Source organism: Delphinus delphis, chromosome 3 (assembly GCF_949987515.2).
Source record: "Delphinus delphis chromosome 3, mDelDel1.2, whole genome shotgun sequence".
Classification (NCBI taxonomy): domain Eukaryota; kingdom Metazoa; phylum Chordata; class Mammalia; order Artiodactyla; family Delphinidae; genus Delphinus; species Delphinus delphis.
Window position 1 is genome coordinate 143,549,916 of NC_082685.1, and position 26,528 is coordinate 143,576,443.

At 36.8% G+C, this 26,528-nt stretch overlaps 1 protein-coding gene across 3 annotated transcripts in view; it reads left to right on the forward strand.

Moving 5' to 3' along the window:
• Positions 1-26,528, forward strand: part of LMBRD2 (LMBR1 domain containing 2) — a 56,103-nt gene that overhangs the window by 20,319 nt on the left and 9,256 nt on the right. For all 3 annotated transcript variants that reach the window (XM_060009593.1, XM_060009594.1, XM_060009595.1), the window contains 10 exons: positions 2,327-2,401; positions 5,074-5,187; positions 5,553-5,736; positions 8,848-9,029; positions 9,589-9,722; positions 11,103-11,208; positions 11,871-11,968; positions 14,846-14,949; positions 16,173-16,219; positions 24,659-24,764. In XM_060009593.1, the coding sequence (XP_059865576.1) occupies positions 2,327-2,401; positions 5,074-5,187; positions 5,553-5,736; positions 8,848-9,029; positions 9,589-9,722; positions 11,103-11,208; positions 11,871-11,968; positions 14,846-14,949; positions 16,173-16,219; positions 24,659-24,764 (1,150 nt within the window). The remainder of the gene's footprint in view (positions 1-2,326; positions 2,402-5,073; positions 5,188-5,552; positions 5,737-8,847; positions 9,030-9,588; positions 9,723-11,102; positions 11,209-11,870; positions 11,969-14,845; positions 14,950-16,172; positions 16,220-24,658; positions 24,765-26,528) is intronic.

A 26,528-nucleotide genomic window follows, 5' to 3' on the forward strand; every position in this document is an offset into this window, starting at 1 on the left:
AAGAGATCACACTCACCTTTTTTTATTTTTCTGGTAATTACTAATTATATTTTTCATCTATCCATAAAATCTTCCAAATGCAGTTTTATAAAAACCAGTTTAGTGTTTTATGATATGTTTTCTGTGGAGTGAATGTATACATCTGTGTGTCTGTTACTTTTCTTTGAAGCATTAATAAAACTTATAAGCCATGTCAAACCATTCAAAAGGAATTTTTGCTAGATGGCCAGAGGTCACCTCTACCTGCTGTCATTTTTCAAGGTAGAGGATTTGGAGAGGGACAAATAGCTACTTATTCCACTGAAAATTGCCTTTTAGTCTGACTTGATATATTTTGTCTGGTAAAGAATTGATTGGGCACAATAATGACAGAGTTCAAAGTTATGTTATTTGATATGAAGAAAATAAGCTATTATTCAAATACATTCCACACTTTATAAAAATTATAAACCTTGAAGGAAACTTAAATTTATAAGATATAGCAAATATCAATGTTCCAGTACTTGCTTTTGTTTAATATGCTAAAGAATTTAGAGGAAAAATATGATTTTCATATATAATATATAATCAGACTGTATAGTTTGTATTCAAAGTTATGCTAACTAGTCAACAAAACTTTAAGATAGCTTAGAAATGGAAGAGTGTAATGTAGTGATGCTTCAAGCACCTTTTAAAAACCCAAGTCCTGTCATTCCGGTTTTAGGCCTTACTCATTGACCTCAAAATGAAATGCTATTAAGGCCTTCTGGAATACTTTGCTCTTACTCTACAGCCTGATCAAGCACAGCGCAGACCCTTGCTCTCCTTTCCCGTTAGTCACTGGAGTTTCTTTTCCTGAAACTCCTTGTTCACTTCTGCTTGGAGGCCTTGGTACATGCTGTCCCTCTGTCTGGAATATTCTTCCCTCCTCCCTTTGATCAGCTGACTCCTATCCTCAGTTTAGCTTTTTATCTCAGTTTAAGTAATTGGTTCATCAGAAAGTCTTCCACACTAGATTATACAGCAGTTTTCACACCATTTCTATTTGAATAATGTCTGTTTTCTTCACTAAGCTAAGCTCTTTGACAGGAGCAGTGTCTGTTGGTACAGATTATTCATGGGGTCTGCATATTTTAAATTTTGATGGATATTGCTAAATTATCTTCCAAATAGATTACATCACATTTTGCTGTGTATAGGGAGGCCTTTTCCCCCGCAATCTTACCTCATTATATAAGAGCAGTTTTTTATAATTTTACAAGAAAACTGTCCTCATTTTAAAAAGTTGTAGTTTTTTTTAGTGGGATTGAACATCTTTTCAGATATTTATTGGCCAATTGCATTTCTTCTGTATCTTCCCATTTTTCTTTTGATTTTTAAGAGCTCTCCATATATTAAGGATAGTGATTTTTTTTCCATATACGTTATACTTTTTCACAACTTTTTCTATATGCCCTATGGTTTCCCTGCCCCCCAGTTTTACATCTCTTAAGGCCATCCTCTGCTCTATAATCAGACTGTTATTTTTAATATCCTGGTTGGTTCACTCTTGCCTCCCAGCCTTTGAACATGCTGTTTCTTCTTCCTAGAACAGTGGTTCCAACCTTCTCAAAAATTTCATTTATATTATAGAATATCGTGATTCTTTTAGAACTACTGATTCTAAAGATTCCCTTCTCTAATCCCTTTATTTCTTTCATATGCATTAAATTGTTGATTTAATTATCTCATCACCACACTGCAATCTTAGTGAAAGACTTATAGCACCATGTCTTCCCACTCCACCCTCCAGTATGGATTGTGGTGACCTTACACCTAGCACAGTGCTGGCACATAGTGAACTCTTAATTTTAAAAATGTGGGATGAATCATTAGTTGTGACTGCTGTAAAGTACTCTCTCATTGGAAAGGAGCAGGTGCTTTGTGACATTTTTAGCCTGTTCTGCTTCCTCTGGTTTCTCTGCTGTATTTTAGGTAATGAGATAATTGAACTTGAGGAACAAGATGGAGAAACGCAGTCCTGTTCTTTTAGAATCTCAGTTTGCCTGATCCTTCATGACTTTTTATAATGTTTATTCATCTCTGTGTACCAAGTAAGCAAATGGTAAGGCAGTAAATCTAGAAAGTTATAAAAAGTGTGAGGGTATAGGTATAGCTGTTCTATAATTTTGTGTTTTTATTTGTGTTCTTAAGAGTTTTTATTCAGAGAATAGAACTTTATTATATGCTGAGTAATTTGGGTTGGAACTAAACTTGTGAGAATATATATAGTACCTAGAGCATCCTGATTTGAAACATCTAATCTACAGAAATGGAAATATTTTTATTTCTCTTACTGTTTTCATAGGAAGTTCGTAAAGTGAATGAGAGCATCAAGTATAACCACCCACTGAGAAAATGTGTTGACACAATACTTAAAAAGGTAATTAAATAATATTCTCATCTATTTTCTTTTGAAATGTAAATTTACATACTATATTATAATAAAAGCATCAGAAAAGTATGCAAACAGCCTATGATTGAAGTCTTCCAACTCCTTTCCATTTTCATGACAATATTAACCATAAACCCATAGTAATTTGTACATAGAATTTGTTCTTTTGTTACTATAGGTTTAACATTATTTATTGGCAGTATTTTCCATTGAAATGTGGCTATAGAGGTTATGTTAAATAATGTAAAATGATTGCCGTGACACATTGATGGAGATGGACCTTTATAGGTTGTAAAAGTGTCATTAAGGGCTTCCCTGGTGGCGCAGTGGTTGAGAGTCCGCTTGCCGATGCAGGGGACACAGGTTAGTGCCCCGGTCCGGGAAGATCCCACGTGCTGCGGAGCGGCTGGGCCCGTGAGCCATGGCCGCTGAGCCTGCGTGTCCGGAGCCTGTGCTCTGCAACGGGAGAGGCCACAACAGTGAGAGGCCCGCGTACCGGGGAAAAAAAAAAAGTGTCATGAAATGTGGTCACTAAAAGCGTATTTCCTATAAGGAAATAAATTAGGTCCTCAATAATCACATTTAATCAGCTTTGTACATGGTATTTTACAATATATTTCATAAAATGAATGACATTATGAGATATTTAATACAGATATTTAATAAGAAACCATACAGTTAAGGTTTTGATGCATTAGTATTGAATTAGAGGTATTCATATACTTCCGAAAATGATTATTCCAGAAATGAGTTCCCCAATTGTCTTCTCTGCAACCACAGAACCCCTGAACTATTCCTTTTCTTGTATTTAGTTTACTTTATTTTTAAAGACTTATATGTAAGCCTTTATTTTTTTATTGAGGTAACATTGATTTATAACATTATATGAGTTTTGTGTGTACATTATATTTCTACTTCTAGATACCCTATACCATCCTTATCACCAAAAATTTATTTTCCATCAGTCACCATACAGTGGATCCCCTTTACCCATTTCACCCTAACCCCCACTACTACTCTGTTCTCTGTATCTACATGTTTGTTTTTATTTGGTTTGGTTTATTCATTTATTTTCTTTTTGTTTGTTTATCAGCTTTTTATATTTCCCATATGAGTTGAATCCTATGGTATTTGTCTTCATCTGACTTATTTCACTTAGCATAATACCCTCAAGGTCCATCCATGTTGTTACAGATGACAAGATTTTATCTTTTTTTTAATGGCTGAGTAGTATTCCCCTGTGTGTGTGTGTGTGTGTGTGTGTGTGTGTGTGTGTGTGTGTATCACATCTTCTTTATCCATTCATTCACTGATGGGCACTTAGATTGTTTATCTTGGCTATTGTAAATAATGCTGCAGTGAACATGGGGGTGCAGATATCCTTTAGGATTAGTATTTTTATATTCTTTGGATAAATTCCTAGAGGCGGGATAGCTAGATCATACAGTAGTTGTAGTCTTTTTTTCTTTTTTTTTGCGGTACGTGGGCCTCTCACTGTTGTGGCCTCTCCCGTTGCAGAGCACAGGCTCCAGATGCGCAGGCTCAGCGGCCATGGCTCACGGGCCCAGCTGCTCTGTGGCATGTGGGATCTTCCCGGACCAGGGCATGAACCCATGTCCCCTGCATCGGCAGGCGGACTCTCAACCACTGCGCCACCAGGGAAGCCCCGTAGTCTTAATTTTATGAGGACTCTCCATACTGTTTTCCATAGCGGCTGCACCAATTTACATTCCCACCAATAGTGTATGAGGGTTCTGTGTTCGCCACATCTTCACCAACACTTGTTATTTCTTGTCGTTTTGATAATAGCCATTCTGACAGGTATGAGGTGATAATCTCATTGTGGTTTTGATTTGCATTTCTTGAATAATTAGTGATGTTGAACATCTTTTCATGCACTTGTTGGCCACCTGTATGTCTTCTTTGGAAAATATCTATTCGGCTCCCCTGCCCATTTTTCAATCAAGTTGTTTGTTCATTGTTGAGTTGTATGAGTTCTTTATATATTTTGGATGTTAACCTCCTATTGGATATATCATTTGTAAATATATTCTCTCATTTGGTAGGTTGTCTTTTCATTTTATTGATGGTTTCCTTTGCTGTGCAGAAGCTTTTTAGTTTGTTATAATCACATTTGTCTATTTTTGCTTTTGCTTCCCTTGCCTGAGGAGACATATCTAGAAAGATATTGCTAAGACCAATGTCAGAGAGCATCCTGCCTATATTTTCTTCTGGGATTTTTATGGTTTCATGTCTTACAGTCAAGTCTTTAATCCATTTTGGGTTGATTTTTATGTATGGTATGCAATAGCGGTTTAGTTTCCTTTTTTTGCATATGGCTGTCCAGTTCTTTTCCTATATTTTAAATCTGTTATACTAATTATTAGCTAGTGCTCCTTTTGGTTAAGATGATAGTCATGAGAATCAATTCTCTACATTTCTCTTATATTTGCTACCTTTTGAGATCTATTCAGGGAGGTTAACCAACTTGCCCAAGTTCATAGAGGTAATAAATGACTAATAGTGGTGTAGACGACTTCAAATCTGGAAGATGTTTACAAGAAAATTAGATATGCTCCAGAATGAAAGATTTTTAATAAAAATAAAATTTTTATCTTTTTTGCAAATAAAATTTCTAAAAATCTACTCATTCCTTGTAGTGCCCTGTAGAGTATCAGGAAAAAATGGGTAGGAACATGGATGATTACGAAGATTTTGATGAAAAACATAATACCTATCCAAGTGAAAAGAGTCTGGTAAAACTACATAAACAGGTAACTTTATATAGCCTTTTTACCTTCTGATGATTTTAGTTAGATTTGTAATTACTGCCCACAAAAAAGGAAGTTTGAGTGAATGTGTATCAGAAACTTCCTTTGATCCTGTCCTTATCGTTATTCTTTGAAGTGTTTTAACTTTGTTTTTCTCGACATGGTTACTGTTGGAATTTGGGGAGGGAGAACTATTCACTAAGCATGAGTGTTATATGTATTATAGAATATTAACATCCTTGACTCCACCCAGTAAATGCCACGACCCCTTTCCTATTGTTGTGACAACCAAAACATGCTCCTTAGTGGGGAGTTGAATCACTGTTGGATCAGAACACTGACAGGTATACCCCCGCTCTCTTTGTTAGGTGATTTATTCAGTTCAGAGACACCGTCGAACTCAAGTACAATGGCAGATTCTTTTGGAACAAGCATTTTATCTAGAAGATGTAGCAAAAAATGAAACTAGTGCTACTTGTCAGTTTGTTCATACCTTTCAATCGCCGGAGCCAGAAAATAGAATTATTCAGTATTTTTATAATCCTACAGTTGGTATGTAATTTGATGTACATTTCAAAGTTTAATGCTGATAATTTTTCTGATGAAAAGTGTATATTTTCACCAATGCAAAGTTAAATTATAATTGTGTTATTTGACTTATGCCATATGGTAATACTATGTATTTGATAAACCTCCCCCCAAAAACTATTTTACTTGTCATATAACATATAAACTATTAGCTTCCACTTTCTTCACAGATAACCAAAATTCTATGCAAAAATATATGCAATACATCAAGCATATCTTGTATACATAATATATACTTAAAACAATTAGAATTTTAAGCAGTTTTATATCATAAGCGTGGATCTCTTCTTTAGTCTTGACATACTACTAAAATGTTCCCCTAAGATGTCCTCTTTGATTACTTACATTTATTAGTCTATATACAAAACCTACATTCAATAGTCATAATTATTTTATTCTCCTTTATGATTATTTATGACACTTTCTTCAAATGTTATCAAATTTAGTATGAAGAACTTAATGAAAATATCAAAGTGTCACAGTATTAGAACTTCTGTTTACCTTATTTATTCAAATAAACTGTTAAGTTCCCTTGATTTTATTTTACATGTTTGGTCTTGAGTATGAAAACATAATGGCCATAACACATGTCTCAATGAAGATCTTTTTTTTTTAATTAAATAAAGGAATGATGTGATACTTGTTTTCATTCATTCAACAAACATTTGAGCCTATATATGCTGTGAATTGTTGGGTGCTTGGTATATATCAGTGAACAAAAAAGACAAAAATTCCTGCCCTTGCAGAGTGAGAAAAACAGGCAATATATACATAAAGGTATGAACAGGATGCTGAGTAGGTAGTTGGCTGTAGATATTGGAGTTCAAGGAAGAAGTCTGCTCTGCAAATATAAATTAGGGTATCATTAATGTATAGGTGGGCCATGGGTTAGGATAAAGTCAGTGAAGAAGTAATGGGATAGAGAAAAGAGAAAATCTGAGGACCAAGCCTGAGGTACTGCCAATTTAGACATCAAGTTGATGCGGAGGAACCAGCAGAAAAGACTAGAAAAAGAATGGCCGGTGAGATAGGAGGAAAACCAGGAGAGTGAAATGTTTTGAGAAAAAGGTTGTATAAAGTACCTTTTCAAATGTTTCAGATAGGTAGATTATTATGAATATTAAGACTTGACAGTGGGATTTCAGAGAAATGAAGTGGGGGGAAGGGTGAAAAAGCCTGATCGAAATTTGAAAGAAAAACGAGGGAAAGCAGTTAGAGACACAATAGAAAACTCTCAAAATGTTTTCTGTATAAAAGGGAATAAAGAGGGAGTAGCTGAAGGAGAGTGGTAGGGTCAAGAGAAATTATTGCATGTAATTTGCAAATGACACCTTCGAGGAAATATGTTGAGACAGAAGAGAATGGCTGAGACAATGTACATTTACAGGTGAGATGAAAAGGGAAATAGTGAATAGTGAGGAGAAAGGCCTTAGTTTAGGAGGTAAAGCACAAATATACTTGAGCAGATGTGAAAAGATGTAGTGGCGGGCACTTGGGGAGGTTCTGTTCTTCCAGCTTCTGTTTTCTCAGTGAAATGCTGAGAGTAATTATAGGGCAAGAGATTTTGGAAATTTGAGGAAAGAAGGCGCAAAATAGTTGCTTAGGGAGAGTAGGCATGGGAGAAGATTGGTGAATTATAGTACGCTAGCCAAGCAGTGCTCAGGATCCACTTGAAGCTATTGATTAAGAATTTGAAGTGAGATGAGTCAGAAGAGTTGCGTGTCTTACTCTTGCAATGTGCAGTTCCATGGGTGCAGGCTCAGGGTAGCCAAGGAGTTGAATCTAACCAGAGCATGGTTTAGCTTAGCAAGTACAGGGAAGCAAGAGAGGCCACGAGAATTGGGATATTGGAGAGTGATTATCCTCAAAGACTATGGAACCTGAGCTGGGTAAAGAAAGTAATAAGGACATCAGGTTAAGTGGCAAGAAAAATGTAGTAGAATAAATGGACTGTCAGTCAGGGTAAAGTCAGTCAGTGGAGCTGGAATAGTAGATGAAGGTGTTGCTTGGGGACAGGGATCCTATTCTTTAATGAGATTATAAGGGTTGGAGTTATCGGTAATAAAAGATTTAAAGGATGAGTAGTTGAGGTAAGCTGGAGGACAGACTCATTGGAGGAGAGTAGGTCGAGGAAGTGAAAGACCAGGGTATTGAAAGGAGGATCACCTGTGTGGATATTGAAATCACCAGGAACTATCCTGTGAGTAGAGTTGAAAAGATTTAGAGTGAGCCAGGAGCTCAACTCTTCAATGAATGAAGTATAACCTTTTCAATTTTGTGAGTTTTCTTCTTTTTTTTTTCTTTAACTTTTTTTTTTTTTTTGCCTAAAGTCAGACTTAACAAAAAGTTGCCAGAATAATACAAAGAATTCCCATATGCCCTTCACCCAGATTCCTTAAATGTTAACATTTTACCTTATTCATTTGCTTTATCTTCTTCTATCTGTATACGTATTTTTCCTTTATCTTTTCAGAGTTAAATCCAGACATGATAACCTCTTTACCTCTCAGTGTTTCAGTGTGTATTTTCTAAGAATAAAGATGTTTTTTACATAACCAAGTACAATGTGATCAAAATAAAGAAATTAACATTGATACAGTACAGTTATCTACAGACCTTGTTCAGATTTTGCTAATTGTCTCAATAATATTCTTTGTAAAAAAATCCCAGATCGTGCATTGCATTCAGTTGTCATGTCTCCTTAGTCTCCTTTAATCTGGAACGATTTCTGTGTATCTGTTATTATTTTATGACATTAATGTTTTGGAGAGTACAGGTCAGTTTCTTATTGAATGTCCCTGAATTTGAGTTTGATGTTTCCTCATAATCAGATGCACGTTCTGCATTTTTGGCAGGAATACCTCAGCAATGATGTGTTCTTATCAGAGCATGAGGCACATAATATCAGTTTGTCCCATTACTGCTGATCATTTGCTTAGGATGGTGTCTGCCTGGTTCCACCACTGTTTTTCTCTTTGCAATTACGTATCTTGTATTGGAGGTATTTTGAAACACTGTAAATACGCTGTTACTCCTTTATGGTTTTCCTAATCATTTTTTTCTTTTATCTTCCAGAGTGGTACTGGGAATGTCTTTTGCGACCATGGTTTTATAGGGTACTTGCTGTGGTGTTGTCCATCTTCTCCGTGATTGTTGTGTGGTCAGAGTGCACATTCTTTAGCACTACACCTGTCTTATCCCTCTTTGCAGTCTTCATACAGCTGGCCGAAAAAACATACAATTATATTTATATCGAGGTCAGTTTATTTTATATGGGTCGTAAATAAATGTCAGCCATAGTATAATCCTTAACTGTTGTATCTTTTCTCCATATATTTCTTCTAGTAATAATGAAAGCAGTGAAGTTTCCCACAATGTTATTATTCACACTTCCAAAAATGAGCTTCATCATTTTACCCAGAATATAAAAACTAAGAACTGTATTTGAGGAGAGATGAAAAGATGCAAAATAGTGCAAAGTACTTCTATGAGAATGCTTTGATCCTCTTTATGCCAGTGAAGCTACATAACTTATAGTCTTCACGTGAAGAGTTGCCAAGGGAATGGGAGGACAGGCTCACTTCAGGAGGTAGCTTTGAAACTTATGGATAGGCTGTGGGACTGATTAAGATGTAGATTTTTTTTCATAATTTCATTTTATGAAAAAATGAAATTAGGCGGTTAAAAATTTATACTGTTACTGTGTATAAGTTTTAGAATGTCAATAAATGTTAGCTGGAATTCAAAGATAACGCTTGTGATAGTATATAAGTATTGAAGTCTATTAGTCTGAAACTGGGTTCTTTGTTTTCTTAGATTGCTTGCTTCCTCTCCATCTTCTTCCTCAGTATCTGTGTTTATTCTACTGTGTTCAGGATTCGTGTATTTAACTATTATTACCTGGCTTCACATCACCAGACTGATGCTTACAGCCTTCTTTTCAGTGGCATGTAAGTAGATTGTGTGTAGAAACAAGGGAAATGTCTCCATTACATGTATTCTTATGGATCTCTCTTTTATTTCTTTTTGTTTATGGGTCTTCACTAACACTTGTATTTCTATGAACTAATTGATTAGGTTTAAGTATTAATTAGGTGCTTGTTGATGGCTAGCTAAATCCTCCTTGAAGTTTAGGGTTAAAATGGGTATGCTAGATTAGGAAGGGAAAGAAAGACATAGTGAGCCTGGATTTACCAATTAGAGGGTCAATAAATAGGTTAGTAATAAGAAGAACATTTGAGAGTTTAGAGACTAAGTCAGACCTAGAAAGTGTTCTGAGGTTCAGTGGCCTCAAACTGAATTGTGGAGGACCAAGAACACCAAAAGAATAATTCTTGCTGAGAGATTTAGTAGAAGTTTAGAGAGATGGTTCCAGCTTGGGCTAGGTTGCACAATCTACTATTTGTCCGTATTGTTAACTTAGTCATATTAGGTTTTTAGGGCTGGACTTTGGGAACTTCAAGAGGAATCAATATCTGAGGCATCTCTAAGATTTTTTTTACCTTTTTTTCCCCCAATAATTATAGACTCAAAGGGAGTTGCAAATATAATACAAAGAGTCCTAGTAACCTTCACTCAGCTTCCCCCAGTGGAGACATTTTATATTGCTGTTGTACAAACACAGACACACTACTGTTAACTAGACCACAGAGCTTATTAATTTTCAGTATTTTTTTTCCTTTATTTGTGTGTGTGTGTGTGTGTGTGTGTGGATTCCCGTAACCACCACCACAATCAAGATACAGAACTATTCTATCACCACAAAAGAACTCATATTACCTCTTTCTATTCACACGCTCTCTTCATTTTTGTCTCCTTCTACTCTCCAACTCTGTAGTTCTGTAAGGTTCTCTTTTTATCTGGTCAAAACTGAGCTCCAACTATTATTTATACCTGTAATTGTCAGAGTTGACATACTTTGATAAAACTTCAGTTCTTTTACGTACTGAGTACAATTCACCTGAGGATGTTACTGTCCTCGTCACGCTATTGAGACAGATTTAGATTACACAGATGGTAGGCGTGGAAGAGGCACATACAGAAGCACTCTGCAAATTCTTGGGATAGAGCAGTGGCAAACACCAGCGAAGGAGATAACCTGAGGCTGGAGTTTTGCCTTGTAGGTGTTGGTGTTTTTAAGGAAGATGTGATTAATAGGATTTTCAGAATGTCTCAAAAGTAAGGGCAGTTTGTATTAAGAATTAAAAATACAAATAGATGAGAATAATAGTTACAATGATCTGAAATGTTCTTAATGTAGTTCAACATAATATATAATGTATCTTCCTGCTTTAATTTTTATATATTGTGTTTATTAATGCTTACTGCAGGTTATTTTGCCGTTTGACTCCTCCTTTATGTCTTAATTTCTTGGGTTTGACCCATATGGATTCATCCATCTCTCACCAGAATACACAGCCAACTGCTTATACATCTGTAAGTATTGTCAAAAAAGAGTTCTTTAGATTCATTATCTATATAGGGTGCTATTATTGTGAAATTTATTTTTACTGCTGGCGGAAAAGTTCTGTTGCATTATTAGGATCTTTTTAAAAATTACTAAAACTTTCTTTTACAGATTGTATATGTAATTACTAATGACTGAATAAAAGTGATATTGCTATATCTTATTATAAAAAATTAATTTTTGGTTCATATAGGTTGTCCAGCTGAGCAATATCAATAGACCTGACCTATAATAATATTAACCTTTATGTTTATGGTCTTAATGTATTTGATGATTTTCAGTAGTATTTATAAAATATTAATATTTGAGGGAGAAAAATCTTAATAAATAAGCAAATTAAGATATAATAGACATATAACATTGTATTAGTTTATGGTGTACAACATAATTGGTATATGTATATATTGTGAAATAATTATCATAATAAGTTTAGTTACCATTCATCACCTCACAGTTACAATTTCTTTCCTCTTGTGATGAGAACTTAAAAATCAGTCTATTTAGTGCTTCATTTCTACTTTTTTGAAAACTCCGAATTAATTGATATAAATGGTTATGGGTGAATTTTCTAATGATGAAAAAGAATGAAAGCTATAGAAGTGTACTGATTTAATTTTTTCTTGCTCCTCAGATTATGGGTTCCATGAAAGTTTTATCCTTTATTGCAGATGGGTTCTATATATATTATCCTATGTTGGTGGTAATTCTCTGCATTGCTACTTACTTTAGGTAAGAAACAACATTGCTTATTTTCCACATATGCTTAGCCTGATCTGGATAACTTTTCTCCTTAAAGCTCTTTTAAATATTCACTGATTGGGTTCTAGTTGTTTGTTTTATTGTGACTTTGTGGGTGCTGGGCATAGTTTAAAGGGGTCGCTTGAGTGACTGGGTCAGGTTCTCCCTCCAAAGATATTTTCAAGAAAAGAGAGAGAGTTATTCTGTTACACATATTTAGTCTACAGAGTGATAGGATTAATTACAGAATGTTAACTCTGAGTCCTGGCCTGTGGTACTGGCAGCCAGTGTAGCTTATGAAGCACCCCCATACCCAGCTTGTATCCAGAAACATATATTAGTCTTAGGGCTTTCCCCACAATCATTTTTGGGTTTCTAGATATTTCAGATCATAGCCAGAACAGAGGGTCAGGTGAGGAACAGTTGAAATCAGACAGTACGTGTAAGGCAGGAAAGTACATGGGCTGCTCTTTTTATAGGATCAGAAAAAGTGGTAGAACCTTGGCAGAGATCAGACTCAAAAGGAGTTAAAAGACAGGTGTGCTTGGCTTCTAGCCCCCTGTCTTCCCTACTTCCACGTGTTAGGTGCCCACATCCTGTACTCTGCCTACCCTCTTCACTGCTTAAGTGCTCCATGACACACCAAAAATGCCCCTTAAAAAAAAAATTTTATTGATAATAAGTTTCATCCAACCACTTTTCATTTAAATCTTTCAGTACCATTATATAGTTATTGTAAATAATGTACATTATTGTACTGATATTCTAACACTAGGATATTGAGTAAACAGAAAAGTTTTGTTTGAAATAAATTCTCTATTGAATTTTGTAAAACATATATATTTTACCTTCTCATAAGTAAAGGAACTAAAGGATTATAATTTAAAATAAAACGGTTAATTTGAACTGACAAAAAAATCTAATATTTTCAATTTTTTTCCATAAGGTAGAAAAGACAGAGGTTTATACTATGAAAATCATGTATTAAAGGAAGAGACCAATCATCCTTTGGATATCCAAAATTATATTTTTATTATATGCTTATTCATTTTAACAGTTTATAAACTACAAATGGAACATTAAGAGCTTGTGATGTATAAATCATATCTTCTCATGTTAGTATTTATGTTGGTAAGATTAGCATCTCATCTTATTAGATTGTTATACTGATCGAGGAATAGATGGGTGGGATAGTGCCTTGTCAACTATAAAATCTTAAACAAATGTAAGGAACTATGTCTAAAAGGAAAATTGTTGAACTTAAAAATAATTCCTTAAAAGTGTTGTTTTAGAGTTAATTAAGATAAATTTTGAGTGCCCGTTTGTCTTTAAGAGAAAAAATGGTCATATTCCTCAATTTTCAAATTATAAAAATACTCTATTATAGGAGTATATGAAGCAATGCCTTGCTGACATTTCAATGGTAACTTGACTTTATAGGTCAATTTTCTTTTGAAATGCTGGTCTAAAAATTAGTCTAATTCCCATATTACTAGCACACAGCCATACCCAGAGCTAATATTCAGACTTAACTGCCTAGAGAATATAAAGCTGTTTCCTGACACTTTAGACAAAGCTAAGACCTTCCCAGAGACAATGATCTCATCCTGGAGTATAGTATTCCCACAAGAACATGAAGATGGTAAGGGAATATTTAAAGTCACGGAATTAGCATGACCATCTACCTGAAACCCTAGTTTTTCTTACCGTTAAGTCATACAGAGCATTCCTTATACATTAAAGCAGGCAGATAATTTATGAATTAGCCAGATTTTTACACATCACTAATGTAAAATGGGAGATCTTCACTTTTTTTAAATTGCTCCGCTGTTTTCTCTTCCTCCTAACATACACACACACGTACTTCTTCTCCCTTTCTCCTTCTTCCTCTCTCCCCCTTGCTCCATGTATGGTGTTGAGGGCATATGTGAGGGCATTAGCCTGCTGTGCCCCCCTTTGCCTGGCAAAGCAATAAAGCTATTCTTCTCTACCTCAAAAGAAAAAAAAAAAGGAAATCAATGAAAACGTTTGAGTACTAAGGTAATAAAAAGAGCTTGGTCTTTGTTTTGTCTTGGATTTAAATCCTCAGGTCTAAAATTTATTAATTGATCTTTAGCAAGGTTTTTAACCCCTTGTACCTCTGTTTCCTTATCTGTAAAGTGTTATGTATCTCTTAGAATTATAATAAGAATTAAATAAGAGTATCTGTAAATTGATGCATAATAGGAGTTTAACAAATATTAATCCTTCCTTCCTTGCGTGCCATATTTTCAGAGTATTTCTGTCCTGTACAACAGTGAGGTCTAAAGTAAATAGTAAATAAGATATAAAATGATAACCCCCAGATAAGCTATAGTAATGAATTCTGAGTTTATAGTAACACCTATTTAAATAGAATTGAGTAGTTCTCAGGATTAAAAAAACATGAAAATCAATTTGCATAACTAAGACTTTCTAAGCCAGAATATTCTGCACTTGTAAATACTGGTTGTGTATGTGTATTTTCAGTATTAATATTGCTGTTTGAATATAAGAAAAGAATAAATTGTTTTTATATTATAGCCATTGTTTAGCATCCTGCTATAGTAATCTTCTGAAGGTATGCTAATGGCCTAACTTAATTTGTGTCTGTAAGAAATATGGCTTTGGTGCATACCCTAGTCAGTGGAGTACTGGGCATATAAGCTTCTTAGAAAGGGAAATAAGTACTTCTTAAAGAAAGACAAATGTAGCTCTAGGTAACTTGACATGATAACTAGTAATAAACCATAGGCTTCTGTGGGGTGCAGATACTAAAGAACAATTAACATATCTTAATGTTTACAGTGTGAAATAATGCTTATCTTTTTGAAAATCGACTTTTATTAGCTTGGGAACTCGTTGTTTGAATCTACTTGGTTTCCAGCAGTTCATGGGAGATAACGATATGACATCAGACTTAGTTGATGAAGGAAAAGAATTAATCAGACGAGGTAAGATTTGTCTTTTAAAATGAATGAAAGGAAAGTGCTAAGACTGAGAATACAAAATTAATGTTTGTATGATTTGAAATTTTTAATCTATCTTAAGAAATTACAAATTAATATGTTTTAGCTAAAATTCTACAGAAAACTTTCATAGCAAAAATAATTCAAAAACATAAATGATTGTTTCATCTGTCTTTAAGAAATTCTGCAGAGGTTTTAATAATTAATATGTCTGCAACTAAATAACGCCCTTGCTTGGTGTTGGAGTCATTTTCCTGTTTGCTTTGAAATAGATTTGCCAAGTTAAATACAGTTAGAAAACTCATTAATTTAAAGAATCATCATTAAAAACAAGGTAAGGAATCATCATTAGTTTAATGCTGCATAGGAAATCATTCAAGCCAAGGCTCGTTTTTAGAATGTGGTAATCATTAACAACCTGTTAGAATACATGGCACTCTGTTAGAATCTAATCTCAAAACTGAGTGTATCAAATTTCCTGATGTTCAAGTGATGGTAGAATAGGAGGAAAAAGAAAAACAAAACTTGAGTTTTGGGACATTGGTTCTTAGACATTCTCCCTACTTGGGTCTGGGGTTTTTGTGTGATCTTATTTAAATGTAAGCCAAAATGTACTGTGGCTCTAAAATAGGCCAGCGTAGCCTTCACATGCTCTCATAGGAAGGTGGTATCTAGTTAATGTAATAGTTCTGCTGCTTTTTGCATTAATTAGACTTCATCTGGAGTATCATATCCAGTCCTGGGTAAGATTTTCAAGAGTAAGACTGATAAGTCAGAAGGAGTCTAGGACAGCCAGAATGAGTCTGTAGGGCATATCTTATGGAAAAGAACCACTGCTGAGTATATAGCCAGAAGAGAGTAATGGAAAAGACTTTTATGCAGAAAGAAGTATGAACTTAATTTAGAAGACAAGACATAAAGAAAAGGGAGAAGTTTCAGAGAAACAAATTTCAAGTCACCATGGGGAAGAAGTTCTTCCCCACTAAAGCTATTTAGGCAGAGCCTAAAGGGCCATCTCCAACAAAAGTAGAGAAAGTATTCTCTGTGGAGTTAGGTGAACTCTCCAGTTCTTTCCAACAATAACCTATTACCTTTGACTTTGTAGTAATTTAAAGGAAATTGGTCATAGCCTGATACCTTTACTTCAGTTACTCTACATCTAATTAAACCATGTTATACCAAATTTGAGACCACTTTTCTGTCTCTAGAGAAGAGAAAAAGGCAACGGCAAGAAGAAGGTGAAAGTCGACGAAGAGTAAGTACTGTACTTATTAAATTTCTGTAACCTAAAGATTAATGTGAAATATCATAAGAATCTTATTGATTTAGAATAATTGGCTAAAAACAGTGGGAAAAAGACATAGGATATACTTTTACAGAAAAGCAGTTTTAATAGTTTCAGATGTACATGTAGGTATCCTGTCAGACCTGTTGTAAAAAGTCATTAGTAGTAAATTACTTCATGTCCAACATCTAGCAGTTTCTTGCCTAGAGTAGGTGCTCAGTAAATATTTATTGGATAAGTGAATAAATTCATGCAATCTTGCTATTAAAGTGATTTTGATTGCTTGACAATTATGCTTTTTTTGTAATATGACATTAATTTTATTCCTCTTTAATTTTTCCTTAGTCCTTCGTTTCCTGAGGCAAACTAACCTCCTAGAGAATTGAAAAGGCAAAAAATGAGAAAAATCTAGTCACAGTTACCACAGGTTTTCAACATCTGAGTGTGTCCATTACCAGAGAAGTGAAGACTCAGGAGACATGATAGTTGTCTTCGTGTATTTTAGTGTATGTTATGTAAAGGGAGACTTGGTCTTTATTTCAGAAGGCATAACTAGAACAAAAGAGCAGAAGTGACTGGAAATAGAGTTCACCTTTTTGTGAAAACTTCCACAGTTTACCAAAATTGCAGTGGGATCATCACAAATAGAAATTTCCATGTCTTCTAGTAAGAGGGCCAAATGGTATCTGGCACGGTTATTTTAAAATGAAACCCTGCACTGCATGGGAGGCTTAATTAGGACCTCTAAAGTTCCTTTCAATTCTACGAATTTAATGAGTAGAATTCCAGTTAATAAGGTTTTAGTGCAGTTAAGACACAATGCCACATGAGTCATTACCTAATTATGTTTGTATACAACTCTAATTTTGCTATCAGAAATGACTTTTCAGGTCTCTCTGATTTGTACTTTATTTGGATGAGAGAAAATTTTATTAACATCTCATTAATTACTATGAGTTATCATAACTCTTACATGGTCAAGGTAACTTATTGTAGTTGTAAAACTATTTTGACATTTTAGATAGAATTCAATAACTTAAAAGAATCATAGCTAGCAAAAATGTCTATAAATATCTTCATTCAAGTTAAGTTTGGCAACTATTAAAAGCATTTAGAGATAAAAGAAGTAGTTGTCTATACTTTCCTATTTTTTTTTTACATCTTTATTGGAGTATAATTGCTTTACAATGGTGTGTTAGTTTCTGCTTTATAACAAAGTGAATCAGTTATACATATACATATGTTCCCATATCTCTTCCCTCTTGCGTCTCCCTCTCTCCCACCCTCCCTATCCCACCCCTCCAGGCAGTCACAAAGCACCCAGCTGATCTCCCTGTGCTATGCGGCTGCTTCCCACTAGCTAGCTATTTTACGTTTGGTAGTGTATATATGTCCATGCCACTCTCTCACTGTCACAGCTTACCCTTCCCCCTCCCCATATCCTCAAGTCCATTCTCTAGTAGGTCTGTGTCTTTATTCCCGTCTTACCCCTAGGTTCTTCATGACATTTTTTTTTCTTAGATTCCATATATATGTGTTAGCATACGGTATTTGTCTTGCTCTTTCTGACTTACTTCACTCTGTATGACAGACTCTAGGTCCATCCACCTCATTACAAATAGCTCAATTTCATTTCTTTTTATGGCTGAGTAATATTCCATTGTATATATGTGCCACATCTTCTTTATCCATTCACCCGATGATGGACACTTAGGTTGCTTCCATCTCCTGGCTATTGTAAATAGAGCTGCAATGAACATTTTGGTACATGACTTTTTGAATTACGGTTTTCTCAGGGTATATGCCCAGTAGTGGGATTGCTGGGTCATATGGTAGTTCTATTTTTAGTTTTTTAAGGAACCTCCACACTGTTCTCCATAGTGGCTGTACCAATTCACATTCCCACCAGCAGTGCAAGAGTGTTCCCTTTTCTCCACACCCTCTCCAGCATTTATTGTTTACAGATTTTTTGATGATGGCCATTCAGACTGGTGTGAAATGATATCTCATTATAGTTTTGATTTGCATTTCTCTAATGATTAATGATGTTGAGCATTCTTTCATGTGTTTGTTGGCAATCTGTATATCTTCTTTGGAGAAATGTCTACTTAGGTCTTCTGCCCATTTTTGGATTGGGGTGTTTGTTTTTTGTTATTGAGCTGCATGAGCTGCTTGTAAATTTTGGAGATTAATCCTTTGTCAGTTGCTTCATTTGCAAATATTTTCTCCCATTCTGAGGGTTGTCTTTTGGTCTTGTTTATGGTTTCCTTTGCTGTGCAACAGCTTTGCAGTTTCATTAGGTCCCATTTGTTTATTTTTGTTTTTATTTCCATTTCTCTAGGAGGTGGGTCAAAAAGGATCTTGCTGTGATTTATGTCATAGAGTGTTCTGCCTATGTTTTCCTCTAAGAGTTTGATAGTTTCTGGCCTTACATTTAGGTCTTTAATCCATTTTGAGCTTATTTTTGTGTGTGGTGTTAGGGAGTGATCTAATCTACTTTTACATGTACCTGTCCAGTTTTCCCAGCACCACTTATTGAAGGAGCTGTCCTTTCTCCACTGTACATTCCTGCCTCCTTTATCAAAGATAAGGTGACCATATGTGTGTGGGTTTATCTCTGGGATTTCTATCCTGTTCCATTGATCTATATTTCTGTTTTTGTGCCAGTACCATACTGTCTTGACTACTGTAGCTTTATAGTATAGTCTGAAGTCAGGGAGCCTGATTCCTCCAGCTCCGTTTTTCGTTCTCAAGATTGCTTTGGGTATTCAGGGTCTTTTGTGTTTCTATACAAATTGTGAAATTTTTTGTTCTAGTTCTGTGAAAAATGCCAGTGGTAATTTGATAGGGATTGCATTGAATCTGTAGATTGCGTTGGGTAGTAGAGTCATCTTCACAATGTTGATTCTTCCAATCCAAGAACATGGTATATCTCTCTATTTGTATCATCGTTAATTTCTTTCATCAGTGTCTTATAATTTTCTGCATATAGGTCTTTTGTCTCCTTAGGTAGGTTTATTCCTAGATATTTTATTCTTTTTGTTGCAATGGTAAATGGGAGTGTTTTCTTGATTTCACGTTCAGATTTTTCATCATTAGTGTATAGGAATGCCAGAGATTTCTGTGCATTAATTTTGTATGCTGCTGCATTACCAAATTCATTGATTAGCTCTAGTAGTTTTCTGGTAGCATCTTTAGGATTCTCTATGTATAGTATCATGTCATCTGCAAACAGTGACAGCTTTACTTCTTCTTTTCCGATTTGGATTCTGTTTATTTCCTTTTCTTCTCTGATTGCTGTGGCTAAAACTTCCAAAACTATGTTGAATAAGAGTGGTGAGAGTGGGCAACCTTGTCTTGTTCCTGATCTTAGTGGAAATGCTTTCAGTTTTTTACCATTGAGGACGATGTTGGCTGTAGGATTGTCATATATCGCCTTTATTATGTTGAGGAAACTTCCCTCTATGCCTACTTTCTGGAGGGTTTTTATCATAAATGGGTGTCGAATTTTGTCGAAAGTTTTCTCTGCATCTATTGAGATGACCATATGGTTTTTCTCCTTCAATTTGTTTATATGGTGTATCACATTGATTGATTTGCGTATATTGAAGAATCCTTGCATTCCTGGAATAAACCCCACTTGATCATGGCGTGTGATCCTTTCAATGTGCTGTTGTATTCTGTTTGCTAGTATTTTGTTGAGGATTTTTGCATCTATGTTCATCAGTGATATTGGCCTGTAGTTTTCTTTCTTTGTAACATCCTTGTCTGGTTTTGGTATCAGGGTGATGGTGGCCTCGTAGAATGAGTTTGGCACTGTTCCTCCCTCTGCTATATTTTGGAAGAGTTTGAGAAGGATAGGTGTTAGCTCTTTTCTAAATATTTGATAGAATTTGCCTGGGAAGCCATCTGGTCCTAGGGTTTTGTTCGTTGGAAGATTTTTAATCACAGTTTCAATTTCAGTGCTTCTGATCAGTCTGTTCATATTTTCTATTTCTTCCTGATTCAGTCTTGGCAGGTTGTGCATTTCTAAAAATGTATCCATTTCTTCCAGGTTGTCCATTTTATTGGCATAGAGTTGCTTGTAGTAATCTCTCATGATCTTTTGTATTTCTGCAGTGTCAGTTGTTACTTCTCCTTTTTCATTACTAATTCTATTGATTTGAGTCTTCTCCCTTTTTTTCTTGATGAGTCTGGTTAATGGTTTATCAATTTTGTTTATCTTCTCAAAGAACCAGCTTTTAGCTTTATTGAGATTTGCTATCGTTTCCTTCATTTCTTTTTCATTTATTTCTGATCTGATCTTTATGATTTCTTTCCTTCTGCTAACTTTGGGGATTTTTTGTTCTTCTTTCTCTAATTGTTTTAGGTGCAAGGTTAGGTTGTTTATTCGAGATGTTTCCTGTTTCTTAAGGTAGGATTGTAATGCTATAAACTTCCCTCTTAGAACTGCTTTTGCTGCATCCCATAGGTTTTGGGTCGTCGTGTCTCCACTGTCATTTTTTTCTGGGTATTTTTTCATTTCCTCTTTGATTTCTTCAGTGATCACTTCGTTATTTAGTAGTGTATTGTTTAGCCTCCATGTGTTTGTATTTTTTCAGATCTTTTCCTGTAATTGATATCTAGTCTCATAGCGTTGTGGTTGGAGAAGATACTTGATACAATTTCAATTTTCTTAAATTTACCAAGGCTTGATTTGTGACCCAAGATATGATATATCGTGGAGAATGTTCAATGAGCACTTGAGAAAAATGTGTATTCTGTTGTTTTTGGATGGAATGTCCTATAAATATCAATTACGTCCATCTTGTTTAATGTATCATTTAAAGCTTGTGTTTCTTTATTTATTTTCATTTTGGATGATCAGTCCATTGGTGAAAGTCAGGTGTTAAAGTCCCCTACTATGAATGTGTTACTGTCGATTTCCCCTATTGTGGCTGTTAGTATTTGCCTTATGTATTGAGGTGCTCCTATGTTAGGTGCATAAATCTTTACAATTGTTATATCTTCTTCTTGGATCGATCCCTTGATCATTATGTAGTGTCCTTCTTTGTCTCTTCTAATAGTCTTTATTTTAAAGTCTATTTTGTCTGATATGAGTATTGCTACTCCAGCTTTCTTTTGGTTTCCATTTGCATGGAATATCTTTTTCCATCCCCTCACTTTCAGTCTGTATGTGTCTCTAGGTCTGAAGTGGGTCTCTTTTAGACAGCATATGTAAGGGTCTTGTTTTCGTATCCATTCAGCCAGTCTGTGTCTTTTGGTGGGAGGATTTAATCCATTTACATTTAAGGTAATTATCGATATGTATGTTCCTATTCCCATTTTCTTAATTGTTTTGGGTTTATTATTGTAGGTCTTCTCCTTCTCTTGTGTTTCTTGCCTAGAGAAGGTCCTTTAGCCCTTGTTGTAAAGCTGGTTTGGTGGTGCTGAACTCTCAGCTTTTGCTTGTCTGTAAAGGTTTTAATTTCTCCATCTAATCTGAATGAGATCCTTGCTGGGTAGGGTAATCTTGGTTGTAGGTTTTTCTCCTTCATCACTTTAAATATGTCCTGCCAGTCCCTTCTGGCTTGCAGTTTCTGCTGAAAGATCAGCTGTTAACCTTATGAGGATTCCCTTGTGTGTTATTTGTTGTTACTCCCTTGCTGCTTTTAATATGTTTTCTTTGTATTTAACTTTTGACAGTTTGATTAATATGTGTCTTGGCGTGTTTCTCCTTGGATTTACGCTGTATGGGACTCTGTGTGCTTCCTGGACTTGATTAACTATTTCCTTTCCCATATTAGGGAAGTTTTCAACTATAATCTCTTCAAATATTTTCTCAGTCCCTTTCTTTTTCTGTTCTTCTTCTGGAACCCCTATGATTCGAATGTTGGTGCATTTACTGTTGTCCCAGAGGTCTCTGAGACTGTCTTCAGTTCTTTTCATTCTTTTTTGTTTATTCTGCTCTGCAGTAGTTATTTCCACTATTTTATCTTCCAGGTCACTTATCCGTTCTTCTGCCTCAGTTATTCTGCTATTGATCCCTTCTAGAGTATTTTTAATTTCATTTATTGTGTTGTTCATCATTGTTTGTTTCATCTTTAGTTCTTCTAGGTCCTTGTTAAATGTTTCTTGCATTTTCTCTATTCTATTTCCAAGATTTTGGATCATGTTTACTATCATTATTCTGAATTCTTTTTCAGGTAGTCTGCCTATTTCCTCTTCATTTGTTAGGTCTGGTGGGTTTTTATCTTGCTCCTTCATCTGCTGTGTGTTTTTCTGTCTTCTCATTTTGCTTATCTTACTGTGTTTGGGGTCTCCTTTTTGCAGGCTGCAGGTTCGTAGTTACCGTTGTTTTTGGTGTCTGTCCCCAGTGGCTAAGGTTGGTTCAGTGGGTTGTGTAGGCTTCCTGGTGGAGGGGACTAGTGCGTGTGTTCTGGTGGATGAGGCTGGATCTTGTCTTTCTGGTGGGCAGGTCCATGTCTGGTGGTGTGTTTTGGGGTGTCTGTGGACTTATGATTTAGGCAGCCTCTCTGCTAATGGGTGGGTTTGTGTTCCTGTCTTGTTAGTTGTTTGGCATAGGGTGTCCAGCTCTGGTAGCTTGCTGGTCGTTGAGTGAAGCTGGGTGTTGGTGTTGAGATGGAGCTCTCTCGGAGATTTTCACTGTTTGATATTACATGCAGCTGGGAGGTCTCTTGTGGACCAGTGTCCTGAAGTTGGCTCTCCCACCACAGAGGCACAGCACTGACTCCTGGCTGCAGCACCAAGAGCCTTTCATCCACACGGCTCAGAATAAAAGGGAGAAAAAGTAGAAAGAAAGAAAGAAAGAGGATAAAATAAAATAAAATAAAGTAAGGTAAAATAAAATAAAGTTATGAAAATAAAAAAATTATTAAGAAAAAAAATTTTTTAAAGTCAGAATAAAAACGGACGTATAGAACCCTAGGACAAATGGTGAAAGCAAAGCTATACAGTCAAAATCTCACACAGAAGCATACACATACTCACAAAAAGAGGAAAAGGGGAAAAAATAATAAATCTTGCTCTCAAAGTCCACCTCCTCAATTTGGGATGATTCATTGTCTGTTCATGTATTCCACAGATGCAGGGTACATCAGGTTGATTGTGGAGATTTAATCCGCTGCTCCTGAGGCTGCTGGCCCTTTTTCTTCTTTGTTCTCACAGCTCCCAGGGTTCAGCTTTGGATTTGGCCCCGCCTCTGCGTGTAGGTCGCTGGAGGGCGTCTGTTCTTCGCTCAGACAGGACGGGGTTAAAGGAGCAGCTGACTCGGGGGCTCTGGCTCACTCAGGCCAGGGAGAGGGAGGGGTACGGAGTGCGGGGCAAGCCTGCGGCGGCAGAGGCCAGCGTGACATTGCACCAGCCTGAGGCACGCCGTGCATTCTCTCGGGGGAGTTGACCCTGGATCCCGGGACCCTGGCAGTGGCGGGCTGCACAGGCTCCCCGGAAGGGAGGTGTGGATAGTGACCTCTGCTCGCACACAGGCTTCTTGGTGGCGGCAGCAGCAGCCTTAGCATCTCATGCCCGTCTCTGGGGTCCACGCTTTTTGCTGCGGCTCGCGCCCATCTCTGGAGCTCCTTTAAGCAGCGCTCTTAATCCCCTCTCCTCACGCACCAGGAAACAAAGAGGGAGGAAAAAGTCTCTTGCCTCTTCGGCAGGTCCAGACTTTTTCCCGGACTACCTCCCGGCTAGCTGTGGCGCACTAACCCCCTGCAGGCTGTGTTCACGCCGCCAACCCCAGTCCTCTCCCAGCGCTCTGACCAAAGCCCAAACCTCAGCTCCCAGCCCCGCCCGCCCCGGCGGGTGAGCAGACAAGCCTCTCGGGCTGGTGAGTGCCGGTCGGCACCGATCCTCTGTGCGGGAATCTCTGAGCTTTGCCCTCCGCACCCCTGTTGCTGTGCTGTCCTCCTCAGCCTCGAAGCTCCCCCGCTCCGCCACCCGCAGTCTCCGCCCGCCAAGGGGCTTCCTAGTGTGTGGAAACCTTTCCTCCTTCACAGCTCCCTCCCACTGGTGCAGGTCCCGTCCCTATTCTTTTGTCTCTGTTTATTCTTTTTTTTTTTTGCCCTACCCAGGTACTTGGGGAGTTTCTTGCCTTTGGGGAGGTCTGAGGTCTTCTGCCAGCCTTCAGTAGGTGTTCTGTAGGAGTTGTTCCACATGTAGATGTATTTCTGATGTATCTGTGGGGAGGAAGGTGATCTCTGCGTCTTATTCTTCCGCCATCTTCCCCCCTCTCCCTATCTATGATTTCTAAAGGCACTGTGCTAATTATACTGATTATCTGATGAATTCCTGATGAAAAAGAATTAGATTATATTACTCTGCATATGTAATCTAAATCTGTTATCACTGATGAATTATTTTCTGACTGTGTGTTCTTGTGTTATATAATCATTTGTTTTTCTTTCCTAGGAATGGAAAGAACGTTATGGACACAGTAGAGAAGATTCCACTAGAAACAGAAATGTTCATATTGACCCAAAAGAGTCAAACTTCTCAGATATTAGTACCAACCGATGTAAGTAGTTTATTGTCTAGTTTTCTAAGAAATTTTTTTCTTATGCTTGCTTGCATAGAGAGTGAGGATTAGTTACCCATCCAGAAATGCCTTTAGAGAACTATAAATGTGGTTCTGCAGTGACTTTACTTTTTTCATCCCTCAGTGTATGAGAGGAAGGAGAAACTCAAATACACATTCTGGTAGGAGAAGGAGACATCTGGGACATCAAGTGATTAGTTGTAATTACACTACCTAAATAATAGTACTTATCCCAGGCACATTGTAGGCAGGTACTGATTTCTGTTTACCTAGATGTTTTTCAGGCTGTTCAGTCATTTTTATAATAAGTTACTGATTGACCCATATATATCAGGTACTTTCCCAGGAATACAGGAATACAAAGAAGATAACTTCCATCCTCGGTTTGCCTATAATTTAGTGAGGGACTGATATCAGGCAGAAGACATTGGTCAGTCGGTTGGGTTAGGAAACCTCCCCACATCCTTGACCCTGCCATCTGCTTCTGGGAATGCGAATTCCCAGGATCCAGCACTGAGTAGAAGGCAGAGGTTGTTTGTCTTTGGGGGAGATGCAGGGATGCTGAGAGAGTGTAAGGGTGCATGCCTGATGCTGAGAGAACTCAGCTCAGGGGATGGAAAAGAATTCTTTATTGGGAACAGATTTCTGTTATAAAGAAGTACTGTTTAGGAATAAGTAGTACTTAGCCAGGTGAAGGGGTTTTAGGCAGAAGGAAGAATGAGTGACATGAGAGAACCTTTGGGGAAATGTAGGCTTTTCTCTATGACTAGAGCCTAAAGTAGAAGGCTGATGAGAGGCAAGGCTGCAGAGATAGTTGGGAAACAGGTATTATCATGCTTAGAAGTTTAGATTTTATGCCAAAGATAAGATTTCAATATGGAAAGAAGCATGCTCAGATTTTTGGTTTAGGAAGATGAATTTGACATCTGTATAAAGCATGATTTCCAGGGAAGTGAGACAGAAACCAGTTTAGTGTCTGTTTTAGTAATGCAGTCAAAAAATGATGAGGGCTCCCTCTGCACTCCTTCTTATTTCCCTCTCAAATCTGTTCATTCACCCAAGGGAAACTAGAATGCTCTTCTATACCAATAAATCTGATCATATCACTTCTCTGCTTAAAACTGTACAATGACTTTTCATTCTTATGGAAAGCCCTTCCGCATGTGAGGCTGGATCTCTCCCCATGCTCCCCCGGCCCTCTCTGCTCCGAGCACACCTTGCCTTCTGCTCACTCAAGCAAACACCATTCCTTCTGCTGTGCTGTTTCTCTGCCTGAAATGCTCTTCCTCCCCTTCTTCACCGCATTAGCTCCTGCTCACCTTGCAGATCTCACCCCCAGAGCTTCCTCAGAGAACCTTCCCCAGACCTCTCTGACTAGGCCAGATCACCGTCATGGTTACTAACAGGTTACACTCCTCTTAAACACACATCAGAGTTACCATTTTACATTTGTGTCATTATTTGATCATGGTTCATCTCCCTCACTAGATTGTTAAGTTCCGTTAGAACAGGGACCATACCTGGTTTTGCTCACTGTGGTATCACTAGAGCCCAGCCCAAAGCCTGGCATACGGTACCTGCTCAGTGGAGACTTGTAGAATTGAACAAAGACAACCATATCTGTAGTATATTCTATTTTATGAACGTATATCCTCAGTCACCCTGGTTTACAGTTTTCACAGATACCCACTAGTTGTTTGTTTTTTTTTAATTGAAATATGGTTGATTTACAAGGCTGTGTTA